Source organism: Drosophila arizonae, chromosome 4 (assembly GCF_054131065.1).
Source record: "Drosophila arizonae isolate 15081-1271.41 chromosome 4, UAZ_ARI_1.0, whole genome shotgun sequence".
In the NCBI taxonomy this organism is placed as follows: Eukaryota; Metazoa; Arthropoda; class Insecta; order Diptera; family Drosophilidae; genus Drosophila; species Drosophila arizonae.
In genome coordinates this window covers 24940724-24960926 of record NC_142924.1, presented here as the reverse complement: position 1 = coordinate 24960926, position 20203 = coordinate 24940724, and the positions used below count along the sequence as shown (strand labels likewise).

At 41.8% G+C, this 20203-nt stretch overlaps 3 protein-coding genes across 3 annotated transcripts; 2 read left to right on the top strand and 1 right to left on the bottom strand.

Annotated features, from left to right (window-relative positions):
- The first annotated feature begins 1272 nt into the window (after nucleotides 1-1272).
- On the top strand, nucleotides 1273-2016 carry LOC108612443 (uncharacterized). Its single transcript, XM_018005325.2, has one exon. The coding sequence runs from the start codon at nucleotides 1335-1337 to the stop codon at nucleotides 1710-1712; it is 378 nt and encodes a 125-aa protein (XP_017860814.2). The 5' UTR covers nucleotides 1273-1334; the 3' UTR covers nucleotides 1713-2016.
- Nucleotides 2017-2821: 805 nt separating this feature from the next.
- Nucleotides 2822-3659, top strand: LOC108612442 (uncharacterized). Its single transcript, XM_018005324.2, has 2 exons — nucleotides 2822-3080; nucleotides 3144-3659. Exons 1-2 carry the CDS (start codon nucleotides 2997-2999, stop codon nucleotides 3615-3617), a joined length of 558 nt encoding a protein of 185 aa, XP_017860813.1. The 5' UTR covers nucleotides 2822-2996; the 3' UTR covers nucleotides 3618-3659.
- Nucleotides 3660-5348: 1689 nt separating this feature from the next.
- On the bottom strand, nucleotides 5349-12023 carry LOC108612441 (uncharacterized). The gene is made up of 3 exons (XM_089467069.1): nucleotides 11889-12023; nucleotides 5692-6009; nucleotides 5349-5636 (listed from the first exon to the last, which is right to left on the bottom strand). Exons 1-3 carry the CDS (start codon nucleotides 12021-12023, stop codon nucleotides 5478-5480), a joined length of 612 nt encoding a protein of 203 aa, XP_089323195.1. The 3' UTR covers nucleotides 5349-5477.
- Nucleotides 12024-20203: the final 8180 nt, after the last annotated feature.

Sequence of the window (20203 nt, the reverse complement as noted above, 5' to 3'; positions counted from 1 at the left end):
GATTATGATTATAACATGGATATGCAAAGCACAAGTCTCTAGTATTTGAAATACGCTTTTTACAAAAGTGAGGGTGAGGGGGTGAATTTAAGGGTGGGGGGTAAATTTTAACAAAAACCGAAATTGTATAAATTGCATATAAGCATACATTAAAAATTTGGAGACTCTAGCAATAAAGGTGTAGAAGATATAATTTTATAACTGGTTTTCGATAAGGTTTTTTATCGATAAAAAAAGATCGGGATGAGTTAGCGAATTTTAATGATAAACTTGATATGCGCGCTGTAATTACGGACATTTTAAAAAAAATTTGAAGTCTCTAGCTCTTATATCTTCTGAAATCGACGCGTTCATACATACGGACAGACGGACAGACGGACAGGGCCAAATCAACTCAGCTCGTCACCCTGATCAAGAATATATATACTTTGTGGGGTCTGCCACGCCTCCTTCTCCCTGTTACATACATTTCAACAAAACCATTATACCCTGATTTCCCATTGAAAATGGGTTCAGGGTATAAAAAAAAAGGTATTTTCGAATATCTTTCAACATGGCAACTTCCAGAAACATTGTCCAGTTCATTGCTATACGAAAGGCTTTAATATTATTGAACTCGACGTTCCGACTTTCCTGTTCTCTGTTCTCGCTTAACATTGAATGAAGTTCAAATTTATAGTCAAGCTAAGGCAAGAGATTTTGTAATTGACTGCGATATGGAAGTCCAGATCAAATAAAATCGAGACCAACTAAATCTATTGAGAACGTTCCACTCCTGTGCCTTCAATTAACATAATATCGAGTATTCGGATATTCGAATTTATCTCGCCTTCGCTTTATAAATTATACAATAATATTATATTGTATAGACACCGATTCATATACATGTAGTCTATTTTGGATGAATAACGAATACCAATTCTAATCATTAGTGGTTCATGTAGCAAAGCCTAGTAAAAATCAATAAGCTCTCTTCATGTCTGGAATGAGTAGAAACATTTGGTCGTCAACTGTTAATGATCACCTGCCTATTAAATATAGCTTAGTAAAACAGATAGCCGCCAGTTGAAGCGCAGCAGTTGAAAGTTATTTGAGTATTGGCGTCGTGATGAAAGTGTTGACAGAGTGTACTATAGGCATTCTTTTATTGACTTGCGTCTGCATAGTGCAGGTTAGCAAAGGCGTGAGTTCTGCTTAAAAGCTAAAGTCCTTCAGCTGCATATATTCGTCCATTACAGTCCAGCGTGTTCTTCCAATCTGGGGAGTGCAAGTTCAATCCCAAGTTCTTCGATAACTTCACCATACGCACCGTCAACAACACGGTCAATCTGGAAATGGTCACCAAGAGGAGTTTTGATCGCGGCTTTAATGTTCACGTCGACTTCTCCATTAAAATGGGCAAAACAGATCGTTACCAACGTGTGTTCGCCCACACCATGGATGCCTGTGCAGTTACAATGGCCTTGAAGAAGAACATTTTTAAGGCCTGGTTCCAGAGCATGTTGGCTCACGGCAACTTCATATACCACTGCCCAGTGCCCCCCGATCATTATTATCTGCGCAATTGGAAGCTGGACCCCAAGCTGGTGCCCCAGTATTTGAGTGCCGGCAGCTATCGCGTCACCGGCCACTTTTTCTATGGCAAACTCAAGTCCAAGTTCGAGGAAACTGTCTTAGACATCATTGTATATGCATCATTAAAGGCCAAGTAGCTAAAAAAAAAAAAAAGGAAGAGGTCTCTAGTTGAGGCTGGTCTGTTACGAGATCCCCTAATATTTCAATAATTCTTCACATTTTTTCTAATTGCAAGAGAAAATAGCACAAGGAGTAGATCTAGCCTATTTGAAAGTAGCCTAGCTTATTGATAATACATCCTTTAAAAATGAGTATGGGATAGAAAAGCTTGAAATAAAGGCAGACTATGTAAAAATCCTAGGCCAGGACTAGTAGTCCTGAAGAGAACATTTGAACATAATTAAAACGAATAATGTACCAAAGATACTTAGCATATGAATATATAGCATATAAAAAAAAAAAAAAATAAATAAATAAATAAATATTCTTGAGCAGCGTAATGAGGTAAGCCGATTTAACTATATGTGTTTGTTTGTTCGCCTGTCTATATGTCTGCAGAAGAAACGCAAGGGACGATGAGCTACAGAAGATCAACTAATTCATATAGACAGTATTGAGTACTTTCATTTAGCATTTATATTTAAGAAAAACGAAGCCAGAATGCTTGCAGCAGAGAGTGTTCCCATGGGTCACTTAAGCTCAACTGCAACGACGCCTACCTGGGGCCGGGCTCAACATTTGAGCGCGACTTAGGGTCTGAGTGCAAGTCACCCCAAATAACGCGCACCAGCATTCTTTCAGTCGTCCAATCCTGGTGGGGGTCAGACATGCAGTGCAGTAAAGTGAAGTGAAGTGTGTGATCGTTCAGGTAAGCAGAAATACTTACAGGCAAAACTTAGGGGAAATACTTGGTGGTAGTACCTTAAAGAAATACCTAGAAGATATACTAATTAGAAGAGGAAATATTTACTTAGAGTAAATACTTAAGGGAAATATTTAGATAAAATACTTAGGAAAAATACTTTGTTCAAATACTTGAAGAAAATATAACAAAAAACTAGGTTCAGGGTATAATAATCGAAATTCTATAAAATACTCCCAAATCTATATTCTCTTTAATCTTGCTGCAATAATTTTTATTTCCTACTATATATTCGACTATGTATTCAACTACATGTCTAGGAATATGTTAGGTTAGGAATATGTATGTAGAAATATTCTCAGCTTCGGTGCATTCATCCGTGATGGTAATGAAGCAAAGGTCGCGGATAAAAAGATAAGAAATCGAATTTATAATTATTCCAACAATTAGGCCAGTGAGTCTAATTGATTTTTGGAATATTTAAGTCTATGAGCGAAAAACTAAATTATATCAGTGGAATTTAAAATTGTCGGAAATAGGTCGATTGGTACGTGTCGCAATGTTTTCGTGGCGCAATTATTGCTGCCCGACTATTTTGATAATTGGATTCACACTATGCGCTAATGTGCCTCCCAGCCAAGCGGTGAGTCTGCTATACCCGGCTGTAGCGGCCTTTAACGTATCTGAACTTTGTGTTGCTCTGCAGGAGCGCCGCGTGGAGTTTGTGTCCAGCAACAGCACTTACAATCCGAAATATTTTAAGAGCTTCTCGATTTGTGTTTCGAATAGGACCCTGAACATGACAATGGAGCTTTTGCAGCCCATTCAGCGCGGCTTCAAGGCCCACATCGACTACCAGCTGCGCATGCCGAATGCCAGAATGTTCCAAACCATCTTCAGTCATCATGTCGACGTCTGTGCTACGGTGAATAGCGTCAAAGGTGGGATATTCAAGAGCTGGTTCAAGAGCATGACGGAGAAGAGCAACTTCATGCTCAACTGCCCGGTGCAGGTGGGCACCTACTACCTGCGTGACTGGGAGATGGGCTCCAGCCTGACGCACCAGTTTCTGCACCCCGGCGAGTACCGGGGCAAGGTCTACTTGTTCTACGGAAAGTACAAGACCAAAACCGAGATCCGAGTGCTCGCCATTACCATAGATTCCGTTCTGTATAACTGAGCTAACATAGCTGACAATAAATCGGCGAACGTGCGACATCTACGGCGGGTCGTCCTCTCTTATTGCCAGCCAAGCTGCATGTGGATAATAATATCCTGTACACGGCTGCAACATGTGGCACGCAGCGCCGTTGATTATCGACAGCACCAGCATCAGCACCAGCAGCAAAATGCGAACGAAAAGAAATCGAAAATAAAACATTCAATTTAGCTACAATGTCCTCGATGTCAGCAGCCTCGTGCTCCTCGTCTCCTTCGCTTGGCAGCTGTCGCATGCAGCACAAGGAGCTGCTCCAGCTGCTGTGCTCCTGCCAACGGTTTCCTTTGCTGCATTTTCCTTCTTTTCTTGTCCTGGCTGCTTCCGCCCGTCCCGTCTCAATTGCGTGTGTACTTTTTACCTTATCGCTTCCTAATTGCCGCCCACCTGCATTTGTCACTGCCTCACACCAGGCGGTCCGCTTGGCCATAATTTTCACAGCGATTCGCTTTAGGCTCGGTGTGTGTGTGGGTGAGCGTGTGAATGATTCCCGCTGGAATAATTATAGCATGTGTAATGATGACTTCTCCTTGACAGTGCCCGCGGCCATCCCAGCTGCCCGCTCGACCAGTGCTAATGAGTGATTTAGGTGAGCTTTGTTCAATTAGTTCAATGCCTGCTGCGGCAAATAATTGGTCTACTATGGCTCGCAATATGCTTAATTTTCAATTTGCGCCGAGTCTTGAGAAGGAGATTGACAACGATGCAGATATATATCGTTCCTCACAATTAAATCTAGCCAAATATTAGTCTACAGGCGACTATGGATTGTGGAGAGTGTATCTTTCCGAATATATATTGAGTTGCATGTAAATTTTGCTCTTTATATGTTACTAATACTTAAGCAATTTATTAATATAAACGTGTGATGCTTTCACAGCTCAAGTATGGGAGAAGAGCAGAGAGCGTTTCGCAGTGCAAATCAATTTCACGGCAAACAAACGCTAAACGTTATTTAGCACTGGCACAAAGCACGACAACAATAATGATGGCAATTTCCTTGAGTACCCGCTGCCACTGCCGACATTATTTGTCTCAAAGACGCTCGGATGAGAGCCCGGGCTCTGCACTCACTGCACTGCACTCGCTGAGGTCCTCGATGCTGCCAGCATTTGTCGATGGCGACAAATACAAGAAATGATGCTTTGATTCTGCCTTGATTTTGTGCGGAAGTGCAATGATAGTGCGAAACGAGCCAACAGAGCCGGGGAAATGAGGGCGCGCCAAAGCAAAAGAAGCTACTAAAAACGCTTCGTACTTACCAGCGCGTGCGAACGTGTCGAGTGCAGGAGTCGTGGAGTCTGCGAGTCCTGCTGCCCGATGCAGGCTGCAGGCGGCTGACTGCAGAGTCGTGGGTGCGCGAGCCCGTGAATCGGGTATACTTGTCGAGTTGTTAAGGGAAATACTTTGGCCAACTGTTATTGTCAGTGTTTAAATTATTTTGCGCTTAGTTTGCCGTTCGCATAAATTGCAGGAGTGCCAACAGCTGCTGCGCTTGTCCGCCATTCGATTGCGTGTCCATGTCCTTCTACGTGTCCATGTCCGCGTCCGTCTCCCTGTCCCGGTCCGCGTCCATGTCCGCGACCGTGTCTGAGTCCGAGTCCGTAGGAGCGCGAGCGTGTGTCGCGTGCGAACAAATCCAGCCAGAGCCAGCCAGGTTGAGGCTCATTAATTTATTTATGCGAGGTGCACGTGCTACGATTTGCTCAATCGGAAGTGAAAAATTGTGTTAGCGATCGCATAGAGGCGTCAAGTTTCGGGCTATAAAGGATTCATGAGACTCAACTACGGCCAATTAGGTGGACGACACGTCTGCGTGGCTTTTCATTTCATTTTAATATCGACAAACACTGTGGTGTTCGTTAGCATATCGTTGCTCCAGTCTCGCATATAGAACAGGACATCAATGCGAAAGTTTCCCGTCATCAGGAAGGCGGGTATGCTGTCCCTGTCGGGTCGCAGATTCCTCCAGTAATAGTGGCCCTGGAAGCACTCAATTGACTCGACTGACCAGTAGCCCTAAGGATCGACCACTCACCTCTGCAATGGGGCAGGCTCGCGGCATGTTCGAGTACTTCAAGATGTTCTGCACCCAAATCTGGAAGATACCCATGCCTTTGCCCTTCCCAATCAAGCTGCAGATGTTCACGTTGTACGAGAATATATTGCGGTAGCCGTTCTTGGCTTCTCTTTGCCCCACGCTGACCTTCGCCCAAACGTCCACCGTGATTGCCTGAATCAAGTCCAACGTAGTGTTCATTTTCAGCTGATCTTGACTAATGCGCGCTTCGTAACTTGAGACGTACTTGCACTCAAACGTGGTGAAGACCCTGCGAAAGTGCAACGAGTTGAAGGCCTTTGGCACACATTAATCAGATATAAATCGAAATCAAACTCGTTCGAGCTTACCCTACGGCCGACAGCAAGTTGGCCAAAAGCGACTACTATAACTGTAAGTATTACAGCTCTAGGTACTCGGACCATTTTCAGCTCTGTTGTACCAGAATAGTTACAACTCCTATATTTGATTGTGAGCTTGGCAATGATGCCACTCAAATCAGATCCGATCTATTTTCTATTTTTATTTGTAATTATGGCATTAATGACCAATGCCAATCCAAATGTGATGCCATAGATCATTAGCCAATCATGTAAACAAGTACTAATGAGAGAATTGTTAGTACTTAATTGGAGAATGCGAAAGTTATAACAAGATTATAATAGTAACAGAAAACAGTCTCTTGATGTTAATGATCGAAAACTAATACAATCAAATTGTCTATAATATATAGTCAATTTAGCCAAGCTTATCTATGGCCTACAAGGTCAGATGTCTTAGCGCCTCATGACATCAGACTTGGTCAAAGACAGATTTTACAAAAGTTTGTGTTACGAATGATAGAGGCTTGGAATTTTAAATCTCCTTTAGTAGGTTTTCATTTTTTGTAAATAATTGATCGAATTTCGTTATAATCAAACAAATCGACAATTTGCTTAAATATTTCAATATAATGATTATGATTATTCGGATACTTATAAAAGGAAAGCAGAAGGATTTAAGCATCACCTGCTGGCGGAGTTCAGAGTATTTCCTCATCGGAAAGAGCTAGCCAGGTAACCCTTACTTTCATTCTCTTTCAAAATGATTTTGAATAAATAAATAAACTCAGCGTTTACTGACTTTCTGCTGTATTATGAGACGGTAATCCTTTATTTGTTTTCTGATTATTGAACTTTTAATATGCGATTTTAACTTTATTGGGCTGAAACTTAAACACAATACTTAAAATCCTGAACAATGCAACTATAATAATTCCTTTTTTCATAGAGTATTGGCTTTATAACTTTTTAAGCGTGAAATGAAATTGAGCAAACAATTGCTCGCTTATGCGCCATGAAAATGGCGTGAACATTTTAATAGCCGGAAAATTGCAGCAACAATTTATGAGAGCATAATAAAATTGAAGGGGCTTTCAGGATGGAGTGCGAAACGAAAAATATCGTTATTAACGTACTGCAAGATAACTGAGCGAGTTAAGCACAAGTTTTTCGATAAATCTTTGGGTCGTCACGAATTCGTGTGATTTATTGGGCAAGTGCAAGTAAAATGTAGCATAGCTTGACACATTGCGATAAGACGGACAGAGAGTCGGGCGTCTGCAGAAGTAGAAAATGAAACTGTCAATAGCAAAGCAAAATTCATTGACGGCTGCAATTTGAAAAAGTTTTCTCCTGAACAACGGGCCGAGGGGCACCATGACTGTACGCCTGTGCGGTGCCTTGATCGTATCGTGCGGCAATTAGCATTTTGTGGCAATGTTGCACAATAATTTAACGAGCCAGCCGGCCAGCCAGCCAGCCAGTGCCACACAGCGGGAGCCTTCAGAATGAAGCCACAAAAAAGATGCCTGCAATTGTGAGAGAGGCGGCAAGACGACAAGCAAAAAAAAAAAAAAAAAAAAAAAATTGAAAAAAAATTATTTGATTATCCTGCGGCCATGCGCTGTCACAATTTCGCAGACTGCCCGCCGTGTCCGTGTCGGTGTCTGTGTCCCTGGCCGGGTGTCCTTCGCCCGTGTCCCATACTGCCACTTCCCTCTTGCCCCTTGCCGGTTGCCCCTTGCCCCTTGCCCAGCTGCAGAGGCAGCAGCACGAAAACTGCCACATCAGCAAAAGTCTGTTAACTTCCGGTTTATGGTTGCAGCAGCTTATGGAGTTATTTCCGCTGGCTCGTCTTGCCCATTCATTCGGCTCAGCCAACCAGCTGGCGGTGCCCGCAGACCATTCTATTAAATCATCATTTCATTTTGTACTCGCTTCTCTCTATTTCTCTCTTTTTTTGTCTTCCTCTGCAACTTCGGTCGCAGCTCACCGCACTGCGCTTGCGGTAATTTTTTCCAAGTGCTTCCTTAGATTTATAATTAAGATTTGGTTAGCAGCAATAGCGGCTCTTTTTGAATTTATGTGCCGGCAAATGTTGCCCGTCTGCTGCGAAGCTACTGGGCTGCCAGGCTACTGGGCTGCCTGGCTACTGGGATACTGCAGCCGCCTCTAAGAGCCGCAATTTATCATATTTCCATCGCTGGGCTGCAGCGAACTGCGCCTGGAGTGAGCAAACTACAAGGTAAACTTTACCAGCGCAATTTAATTACGATGATAGGTACTTACCTGTGCAGAGTGAAAAGCTACGACCATTAAGCAAAATTATTACAGCAGATCGACACTGCCATTCCATTCCATACTCGTACACCTCTGTATCAGACAAGTGCTACTATTGACATCGGGCTGTATGCATAAAAATGTCCCCTTTGTGTTTCAAAAATACTATTTTAGATTCAAACGAAACAATATACGATAACAATATACTAACATAGACATATTAACATAGACTAATCCTATATTAGTTAAAATTTAAAATATAAGAATATAAGAGAAAATAAGAATTGCATTGATTACTTTGTCTATGGAAGTTGAAGAAATGGGAGATAGATCTCTTGATCGTCAGTTTGACAAATAAATAAGCTGGGAGCAGATGGAAAAGGAAATCAAACATTGCTCCATCTTAGAGGGAGGCCCTTTCTCGCTCTGCAATCGACTGGCGCTCAGCAAGTTAATGAGGAGCAACAGCGGCATCGCGTTTACGTGGGAAAAGTGAAGAAAAGTTTTGCCCAAGTGGCATTTTTCCATTTTTCACATACAGGCGACGTGTTTTAACTCGCTGCGACAGCTGCTGCTGCTCCTGCTGCTGCTGCTTCCTCTTCTGCTGGAATAACGACGATGATTTCGTTGATTTGAATTGTGATTAAAATGCAGTGTATAATTTTTTGGCACGCCTTGGCTGTCTGAGACGCCCGGAATGTGCGGCTCGAGAAGTTTTTTGCCTCGTTTCACACTTTGTCTGGCTGTGGCGAAATGCAGGCAGGGATTGGGCGGCCCGGGGAAAGCCAAAGAAAAATTGCAAACCGCAACTCGTGTCGACTTGCCGCTCCAGCTCGACTTGATGTTCGAATAATGAAGAGGCAAAACTTTTGCGCTAGGCATGTAATTTTTCGATGTGACAGCCGGCAGTGGTGCTGGCAACACCCGCCTCACATTGCCCACAGCCCAGCGGAAGCAGTAGTTGTCATGCTTTCTGTGCATTTGTTACAAAGTTGCAGCCAAAAGTAAAAAAGAAGAAGAAGAGCAGAAAACAGACCCGCAACAGCATAAAAACTTCTGTTGTTCAAGATCTCCAGCGGCTCATGCATTTCCGTAACTCCACGTAACTCCCACGCTAGCTTCCAGCTAGGCCTAACACTTACAACAACACAACTCAACGTTCCGTCTGGACTTCAGTTCCAGTATTCCCCACATCGCCGCATAAATCACGGCGTAGGCCGCGTTATAAATGCGAACAATGACACAATTGATTGGCCAATTACGTGCGCTTCGGGGTGATTATGACGTTACGTACCGTTAGCCAGAGCACCCTCCCCGCCCTCTCCCGTTCGCAATGTCCAGTGGCCGTGCGCACGCCTGGCCGCCGGAGGAGCTGAGCTGAGCAGGGCTCCCAATTGGGGTGACCAGCCGGCGTGCATGTCATGCCTGGCTAAATTTACACAATTAAATGCGTGAAATTCGTTTGAATAATTGAGCAATTTTTCTGTGCATGGAAAGGGCGCAATTTCATACATACATATAAAACCCAAAAATCTGTTTGCTTTAAAGACCTACATGAAATTCCATGTTGAATTTACAAAAAGGCAAAAACTAGAGCAAGGCATTACTATGTAGGATATTTGCAAATTATGGAAAAATCTTTAAATCATTTGTAATCCTCATGAATAGGAAAGACTATTGAGGCTTTCTGCAATATCCGTTTTTCTATGAAGCTATTGACTTGAAATGTGAAAGTTCAGATCTTTCGATATTTCTTATGTATTACTTGTGGATGTACTTTCAGATCGTCATTATAACATTGAAGTGCGTGTATGTGCAAAACACAAATCTCTAGTATTTTAAATACGTCTTTTACAAAGGTGTGGGTGAGGGGGTGAATTATAACAAATATCTGAATTCCATAAAATACATATGAATTTACATATCCAATTTGGCGACTTTAGCTTTAAAGATATCGGAGGTATAATTAAATAGCTTATTTTCGATGTTTTTAATTTATAAAAAAAAAAACGGGAAGAGTTATCAATTTTTGGAGATAAACTCGATATCGGCGATATACTTACGGATATTTGAATAAAAAATTGGATGTCTCTAACTCTTATATCTTCTGAGATAGATGCGTACAAACATACGACCAGACGGACATACAGTTAGACGGACAGGGACAAATCGACTCAGCTCGTCACCCTGATCTAGAATATATACAGTTTATGGGGTGTGTCACGTCTTCTCCTGCCTGTTACATATACTTCAACAAAACCATTATACCCTGATTTCCCATTTTCAATAGGTTCAGGGTATAAAAATTACAACTCAAATACCTTTTGAAGGAAAGGCAAATCGGATAAGTCTTTTACAATGTTAAAGCTAGATCCCCTGTTGATAACCTCTACACAACATTAACAAATCAAAAAGTGGTTTGATTTTCTTTACTAGCAACTCAGAATTGAACAACAAAGTTTCAGTTGTCAGCCCGTGGTTTTTATTTAAGAAGACTTTTGTTAGGAGATCATTACTTTCTAATGTTAAATAATTTAGCAGCCCTATACTAATCGATATTCCACATAATTTCTGTCTCTTTGAATATCGATATGAGTAACCATAGTAATGAAATGAATAAGCCTAAGAACAGCAGCAAGCATATTTTACATTTACATTTTATAATATAAAGTAATAAATTTATGAATGAGCAATAGATTATTATTTCGCGTTGCTTTATGGATCTTTCTTTCTGGAGTAGCAGAAGTAATATTTTGATTTGAGCATGGCGCCTCAAAGAATTAATAAAGCTATCATAATATTGGAGTCGAACCTATTGAGAGTAGTTTACCAGCGCCTACTGGAGACGTTTACTTTCGTTTTCTGCAACTACTTATTCTTGGATATTTCACATATTTTATTGTAAAGTGGGACCTTAATTATTATCAATACAATTTAGTGTGGAGGGCATTAAGCCATAAAGTGTTATCAATGTTGGAGTGGAGGCGTCGAGATCAGTAAATGATCGTGGGTTTTAAGTTTCTCGACTTTATTAAACCCAACATGGGAGTGTAAGCATAACATGGAATGTAAGGATAGATTGTTGAAAATGGAATATTCAATCAGTTTTATTTTAATTGTTGCCTTTGTCAATGCGCATTGCCTATGGAAACGATTCATCCAACATAGGTATCAGTGGAGTAAATATGTATTCGCATGCTTTGTACGGTAAGCGTGTTCATTGGAATAAGCCCTGAGTGCAAGTGAAGATACGCCATGGACATCATCATATGTATCATAAGTCTCAATAGTGACCATGTTGCGAAGGGACTAAAGGCTGCGCGAATCGCTGTGTTTTATGGGCCAAGAGGATAGAGTTACGTTAAAGCTTAGTAAGGCCAGCAGAAGGGAAATTTACCCAGCTTTATTGCCAGCGGTCGGGGGGGAGGTGAAGCCACAGCTAATTTATTTGCAGGCTCGGCCGTCTATGCGACACAGCAGAGAGAAGCATCCTGGCGGACACTTCATTGTGCAGTGGCTCGTTTAAAATGCTGATTCAGTTTCATCATTAACCAGATTAATATGGCCCGGCGCTACCACTGACAGCCGCAATATGGCATCTCGACAGCCCGGCTGCCCGGCTGCCCAGCTGCTCGGCTGCCCGGAGACCAAAGCCAAGCGCCGCATCTGCAGCCGGCCCTCAAATTGGTAATCGATGTCCGTGCCGGGCATGTTCTAGTCATTGCCGGTGCCGACCAATGGCCATGTGGTCATTCTCGTTGCCACCATTATCGTTGTCGTCATTGCAGACACTTCAAGTTTATCGCATTGCAGTTTGTCGAGCGTCACGCGGCGTGTGCGAAATATTTGGCCAATGAATTTTTATGTGGGCCGTGTGCAGCGCGCGGAGCTTTAGATGATTATGCAACGCTGTTCCGGCTAATCGAATGGGCACTTTAATTATGCTGCACAAGTCACAGCGACTAAATACTTGGCAAAGATTAAGCCCTGTATGACTATAATGGAGTATCAGCACATTATATTGAGATTATATTGATACTCACCCAGCCCCTCTAAGCCGATTCAAGTCTTGCGATTGTGATTTTAAGCATTTCCGTCGACTTCTCGCTCACTGTTCGCCGCACGGTTTACTTAGTATCTCTGGCATCAGCCGCTTGGAATTGTAATAATATTTGCCCGAAAAAGTATTTACATTTTACTCAAAGTTGCTCGCTGGGAAAGTCTTATTCACAGCCATTCGAGCTGCGGCGGCGGTGCGAGGCTCGGGCGAGGCAGTGCAATCACAGTTTTCGACATTTTACGAAATTGTATCGGCGTCAAAGTTTCCCTTTACTTATTTGTTTGACTACTGTTTGGGTTTTACTCCTTTTTCGCTTAGCGTGAAATAAGAAAACTTTTTTTATTTAAACAAATTTGAAGCACTGGCACTCGTGGCAGTTCGCTTAAAGTTTGCCCTCCCACAATAGGCAGTCTCTGTTCTACTGAATAAACCTTCTGTTCTCAGTCTGAATAGATACATATTTTTATTCTACACAAAAATCAATCTAAATCAAGCAAAAGATAGATGGACTGAAAAAGGATTCTATTGACATTTTTAAACAAGCAAGACTGCTCGACTAGATGTTATCCTAACCCTCCAACCTGATATCCTAATCGTTCTGTGCTTCTTTTATGCACACATATATACACATGCATCCACACACATGCATAAGCCCGCGCTCTGCTAACTGGGCGACTGTGCTTGGGATGCGCTGCAGTGTGGACAATAGTATAAGAACTAATTTGATGAATAATTTCTCTTGTAGTGGGTCTGTGGGGTTAAAATTCCCATGTCTCTAGTACTGGAAATGTGTTTTTTTTACAAATTGGTGGTGACGGGATCATGGTATCCAAAATCTGTAAATTACAAAATCTTCGTATTCATCAAATGTATATACACATTAAATCTGAAGTCCCCAGGTCTAATAGTGTTCAAATTAGGTTGAAAAATCGAAATAAATTTATAGATTATTCTCTAGAAAAACGATATCGGATGAGTTATCGAAAAAACAAGATTGACTTGTACGCGTATGGTATACACGAGTATGCATGCCAAATTTCAGTCTCTAGATTTTATAACTTCTGAGATCTAGGCTTTCATACGAGCGGACAGATGGACAGGGCTCTAAATCAACTCAGCTCGTTACCCTGATCAAGAATATATATACTTTATAGGGTCTGCGATGATTCTTTCTGCCTGTTACATACTTTTCACAAAATCATTATACCATGATTTCCCATTTTCAATGGGTTCAGGGTATAACAAGAAAGAAAGTTCTAGCTGAGACTGCTCCACTACGAGATTTGCGTTGTATATAAAGTTAATGGATACGAAAATTTTGTAATTTACAGATTTTGGATGCCACGCCCCCTTCTTCAACGAAAAACCCATTTCAAGTACTAGAGACTTGTGCTTTGAAATGTACACACATATTAACCATATGATTACGCTCCGAAAGTTTCATTAAGATCATATGTCTACAAAAGAAATTATTCTTGATTAAGAGAATATCTATTTATTTTAGTATAAAGGCAGCTGGCTTCAACAGAAAAATAATCAATGAAGTGAGTTTATGGCAATCTACAAAAATTCTTCAAAAGATGCGCAACGCTAATCAGACTTGAATTTGATCTAATAACCAGACAGTCAAATGTACAATGGTCAAAGTGCGGTATCCGCATCGCTCCATCCACTCCACGGACAGCAGACCGACAGACCGACAGGCCGAGAGACGGTGCTGCAGAGTGACAGATATATTTGGCTTGAATCGACCAATTAAATTTCACCCGCATCAATAACCATGAAAGCGGAAATTTCGAAAGCGTCTGTGTGCCTAGGAAAAAGTTAAGGACGTGCACATCCGAGTCGGAAAGCCTGCGAAATGCCACATAAAATGTAAGCGCGAAATTAATAGGCACGTAGTGGAGGCGCCGCCGCGTTAGACTCGAAGTCGACAAGCGTGTAAATGATATAAATTCAATTTAATAAAATTGTTAAAATTGCAGCGAGCGAACTGTGAAAATGCTTTGCGCCCAGGTGAGCTGAAAGTACCTGAGAATAAGTTTCGCTAAGGACCGCTCGTCCTACAATTATTTCTGTCTCTAAACTCAGCTGAGGAAACGGGAATGGGAAATACCTGTGCAAATTCCAAGACACAAAGTAAAGGTGTTTCTGCTCCTGCTCCCGCTCCTGCTCCTGCTCCTGTGTTGGCCTTTAGCGTCGTCGACACTTCTGTTATTGTCACGTCTAACGGCGACAATTGTTGTGTACAGACGAAGTGGAGCGTATTCCCGCCCCAATCTCATGATAACCTCATAGTTCTCAAGACCAGCTAATAGGACTGAGAGTAATTCAATTGCGCCCGTTAACGGACAACGGCTTTTCCTAATGGCATATTATTTATCGCGAAAGGGTATGGCTAAATGGCATTCGAAAGCATATACGCGACTAAGAGCGCCAATTTGGCCTGAATCTGTGGTCAAATTTTACTCGTAGAAGATTATAAGATTGTGTCATCATTTTCTAATGCGCTGGAATAGCATTTACTAAGGCTGGGGTTATCAGCAAGGTTGTCTTTCTAGTACATCCGGTATGAGGTCAGCGACCTGACACCTTATACAAAAAAGCTGATATTTTCAAAAAGCGGTCTGTAAGGGCGTGGCAAAAAGGAAAAAGGTTGTTATATTATATATATTTATATTATAGGCATGTATAGAGATAATAAATCTGCTTGGAGCATATTTACGGGCTGACAACCCATAAGATAATTTGGATATAAATATTTAGTTATATCTATCTATCTATCTATCTATCTATTATATTGACCTCTCATTTACCGTGGATTCCAAAACGCCTAGTGTGTCATCAAAAATACCCTGTACACAGTTTTGAAGTTTAATCCCCAAAAATGAGATGATACTATATAGTAAACTCCTTCTGTGGACAGTAGACAGAAAAATATCTGGCTGTGCGAAGTGAAGTGCAAGGGAGAATCGCAAAAGCTGTTCTTTTTATAAATCAACAGTTTACTCTAAAACAAACCTCCAACATGAAACAGTTAAGTAACTGCAGGCTTCTGACTTTTTTACCAAAAGCAAAAATGGAAATGAGTATTATGGAGTCGATAGCGCCCGGCTGTAATGCTCTTGCTTGTTTTTATATGAATCCGTTAGTTAGTACTTAACAATCCAACTCATCTTGAACCCAATGCAAAAAGCTGGACCCACAATTGTGAAGTGGAACTACTCCCCCCGCTCTCCAGCAGCCAAGCCGAGCGGCTGCTGCGGCTGCGGTTGTCTTCATGTCTAATTAAGCGACATTTTATTATAGTTTTCGCCGCAATCGCTTTCCATTGTTGAAATACAATTTTCTTGTCGCATTTTAGTCAAGTTATTTTATTTTATTGTAGTTGGCCGCAAAATGTTTTCGGTCGAGCTCTGCTCGCCGCCTAAAAGCGGCAAAACCGACATGCATAGACTACGCTTGTTCCAACTCGACCTCTGCCCCCGCCCAGTGTTGTCTGTCGTTTGCACACTCTGGTAAATTTTGTGTGTACTTTGCGGACACACTTGGCGAGCTCACGAGGGCGTGAGACTGGGCGAGGCCACCTCCAGCCATGCACCCACCCTCCCAACAGAGACTGCGGCTTGTATGCACTTCTTTCATGAGGTCTACTAAGATAGTGCAAGAATTATTGGCGAGCAATGCGGCTGCTGCGAGTGGCTTCCCCATGATGCCGTATGAGTGCCGCATATGTTTTATTAAAATGAGCTCCGATTTCGCTTTCAATTTGCAGACAATTTTCCAGCATTTGGCACTCGGCTCTAGGCAGTCATCGTCAGCTGTTGATTTCGGCCTTGCCGCTTCTTTGTTTGCCGCTCAAGTTGGTGTCATTAAAAATGCGCAAAGTTGACAAAAAGTTGTGAAGAACACGCGACTGTCATAAGTAAAACACAAAACACAAGCAGCTGCAATATTTCCTTTTACACATCAAGAGGAATACATTTTTTATATTCCGTAAAAGGATTCCTTAAACTCAAGTGGCGATGAAGAGCAGAATATAACAGCTGATGTACGAGAGGCTCCATATATTATTTATATTACATCGAAATTACATGTAACAAGATATATGTATGTAGTTACATAGAGTAAATTGATTTATAAAAATTGTAAAAACTTATTTGAGGAGACAATGTGATATTTTCTTAAATTGTTTATACTCTTGCTCGACTCGCCATAAATCTTTTTATACCCTGAACCCATTGAAAATGGGAAATCAGGGTATAATGGTTTTGTGAAAAAGTATGTAACGGGCAGAAGGAGGCGTGGCAGACCCCACAAAGTATACAGTATACATTCTTGATCAGCGTGACGAGCTGAGTCGATATAGCCCTGTCCGTCTGTCCGTCCGTATGAGTGCGTCGATCTCAGAAGTTATAAGAGCTAGAGAGCTGAAATTTGGCATGCATACTCGTGAGTACCATACGCAGTACGAGTTTGCTTTATTTTTCCCCCAATTTGTAAAAAACGCATTTCAAGTATTAGAGACTTGTGCTTTGGAATGTACACACATATTCACCATATGATTACACTCTGAAAGTTTCATTAAGATCGTATGTCTACAAAAGAAATTATTTGACAAATAAATTCTTATAACATTGCCCACACTGCAGCGCAGCCCAACCGCAGTCGCTGCTTACTGCGCAGTTAGCAGAGCGCAGGTTTATCCGTGCGTGTGGATGCATGTGTATGTATGTGTGCATAAAAGAGGTGCAGAATAATTAGAATATCAGCTTAGAGGGTTCAGGGTATCTCCTAGTCGAGCAGTCTCGACTGGAGCCTTCTTACTTGTTTTTTTTTTAATATATATTCTAAGAGGACTGAATTGGCCCATAGCCAATTACAAATAGCAACAAGAACTAATCGAAGTGAGTTTGAACTGCTCAAGTTTTGATTTAAGCTGTCGAACTTGAGAAATTATGCAAAATGAATTGAAAGAGATAAATGTTGGCTAAACGAGCAGTTCATTAATATTTATGACAGAGCTTCAACAGCTGTATGTGAAGCGGACTGTGTGCATGTGTGAGCGTGTGTGTGTGTTAGGTGTATAAATGTGTGTAGAAGCAGCTGGAATGGTAAGGCACAAAGGGGCCAAATTAATTTAACGCCAACGCCAACGCCATCAGCTGCAACTAACAACAGAGCGAAAGGGAGAGAGAAAATAAAACAAGAGGAAAGAAATCAACTGAGGTCAGAGATAAAGAACCGAAAAAACAAACTTTTCTTTTTCTCTTAATTTCAACAGCTAGACAAAATGGCGTTGGGCATACCAATGGCAACAGCACCAGCCAAACCAATAGAAGCAGCAATGGCAACAGCAATGGAGCAACGGCAGAGGCAACAGCAGAGGCATAGGCCAGCCCTCTGCTTGTCTGTCTGTCTGTTTGTCTGTCTAAAGCGGAGCACAATGCGCAATAGTGCACATTGGCACACTTGATTGATTTCATTTTATATACGATTTTCCAATTACAGAAGCGCTAAAATCAGCAGAAAATCAGTTGAGTCACAGTGGGATAAAAATACGATATATTGTGGCAAATTTTTGTTCAGATTTCAATGTGAATATATTTCACATATATATGGAAAATATTGATAGCAATTGAAACATGTTTAAGCCTGGACTTATAAAATCTGTTAAGGCACAGTGTGATTAAAAAACGATATACGATGGGCAGTTTTTATTAATACTGTAATGTGAATACTTGTGGAACATATTGATAGTAACTGAAATAAGTTTAAAACTTGGCTTAGAAAATTAGTGGGATAAAAATGACGATATATTTGGTAACATTTTTATTATGATTGAATGTCCATGTATCTAGCATATATGTATATGGAAAATAATTATATCAATTGAAATATGCTTAGCCTAACTTGAAATAAAATGATATCTCAAAATGCTGAGAATAAAGCAAATATTTATTTAATGAGAGACATATGAAACATAAGAATAGCTAAAATATTCAGTTAAGCAAACTCGAAAACGTTTTCATGCACACTCCATCTGTACGTCACTCCCACTGTACGCAACTCGGAGCGCAATAAGGAACGCTCTACAGTGGCGAGTAGTATAATCCAAGTTGAGCTCTGTGTGGGTTCGTTTGGGTCTCCTTTCTCAGCCGCACAAAGCAGCGAGCCTAATTGCGGAAGCAATGCGCCGGAGAATAAGTTTTCTATAGCCGGCCACAAGCACTGACCAGGGCAGAGCAGCTCGTCTACGTAATTTCGGGAATTTAACTTTTATTCGAGGCGAGGCCGGTTCGTCTCGCACCCGCTGCGACTGTAAACCGCCATCACAAAGGCAATTACCTTGGCGGACAGTTGGGTGTAGGCGTTGTATTAATGAATAAACGTGGCCAAATGAGCTTGGACAAATGGTCTTGAGTGGGGTCTCTCAGCCGAGCTCGGCTAGATGCGAAAGTTTAGCGCAATAAGGAATCCAAGAAGTTCCACGTGTTTGGCATTGAGAGACGCGCAATTAGAGCCGCTCCACACTGCGCACCACACTGCACCACACTGCAGCCAGTTGCAGGGCTTCCCAATTTGAGCGAATCAGAAGCCGTTAAATTGTAAAGCGCATAACAAATTGGTTTTTTGTCAGGTCCAACATGTGCTTTAGACAATTCTCAGCATACGCAGACAATCCTTTCCCAAACTCCACCCGAACACCCACACCCGCAGCCACCCAGAGCCATCCACCGTCACCACTACCAGCACCGCCTGCCTGTGAAACAGTCAAGACAGCCGCAACCAACATCGTAAAACGTTGTTATTGTGATTGCTGCTTCTGTTGTTGTTGTTGTTGTTGTTGTTTTTGTTGTCGCTGATGTTGCTGGCAGCATTGTTAATGTCATTTAGCTGGAGCTACTGCTCCACTGGGGAGTCGGTGGCAGTGTCTGCTTGATATATTGTTATCATTTTAACAATGAAAATTATTTCATTACATTGTTTTTAGCGCCCTTTTATTATGTTAGACACGCTCCTGCTCACGCCAAAGGGGCTCCCTGCTGGTGGAGAATATTTGTCCTTAAACTTGGCCGAGGCTAAGCGTATTATCAATTTTTTATGGCAACAACAGTTGATTGGATATACTTCTGTGTGGCGCTCGCCGAAATAAATCTATTTCTATTACCTTTTTTCCGAGTATTAAAAACTTTCACTGACTAAACAAATGCTTGCGAATCGAATAAGTCCCTCTAAAGCGCTTTGAAGTTTCCTTCTCCATTTGGCAACAGAGCCAAAGCAGGTTTCTCTCGATAAATGCGTATTTACTTCATTTGCATTTCAAATGAAATGAAAATCAGACCAGCATAAAAAGAAAAGGAAATCTGAACACAGATATGCCAAAGTGCACATACATATATATTATAATATTTGGACATCATTAAAAATGATACATTTGAATGAGCGTGAGGCAGCAGGCCACAGGACAGCTCCTCCTGCGACCTGCCTCCTGCCTCCTGCCTGCTGTACCTCCCGGTTGTCCTGCTGCTTGATAAAGGCACTGCTGTCGTTTCGCCTTTTGCTTGATATGCATAAATGTCAAAGTGATTACAATGCAGGCGGTAGGCGGCGCCCTCCTGCCAGCCCGCCAGCCCACCCGCTTCCAATGTGTTTATCGTTTTGTCACATGCCTCAGTGCATTCGACGGCAGTATTCAGCCCAAAAAAGGACAGCGCCAGGACACGAGCTGCAAGCGCTGTTAGCTGAGCTGTGAGCTGTGAGCTGTGAGCTGTGAGCCGTGAGCCGTGAGCTGTGAGTGTGACAACGCCCATTCATTCGCTCACTCGTT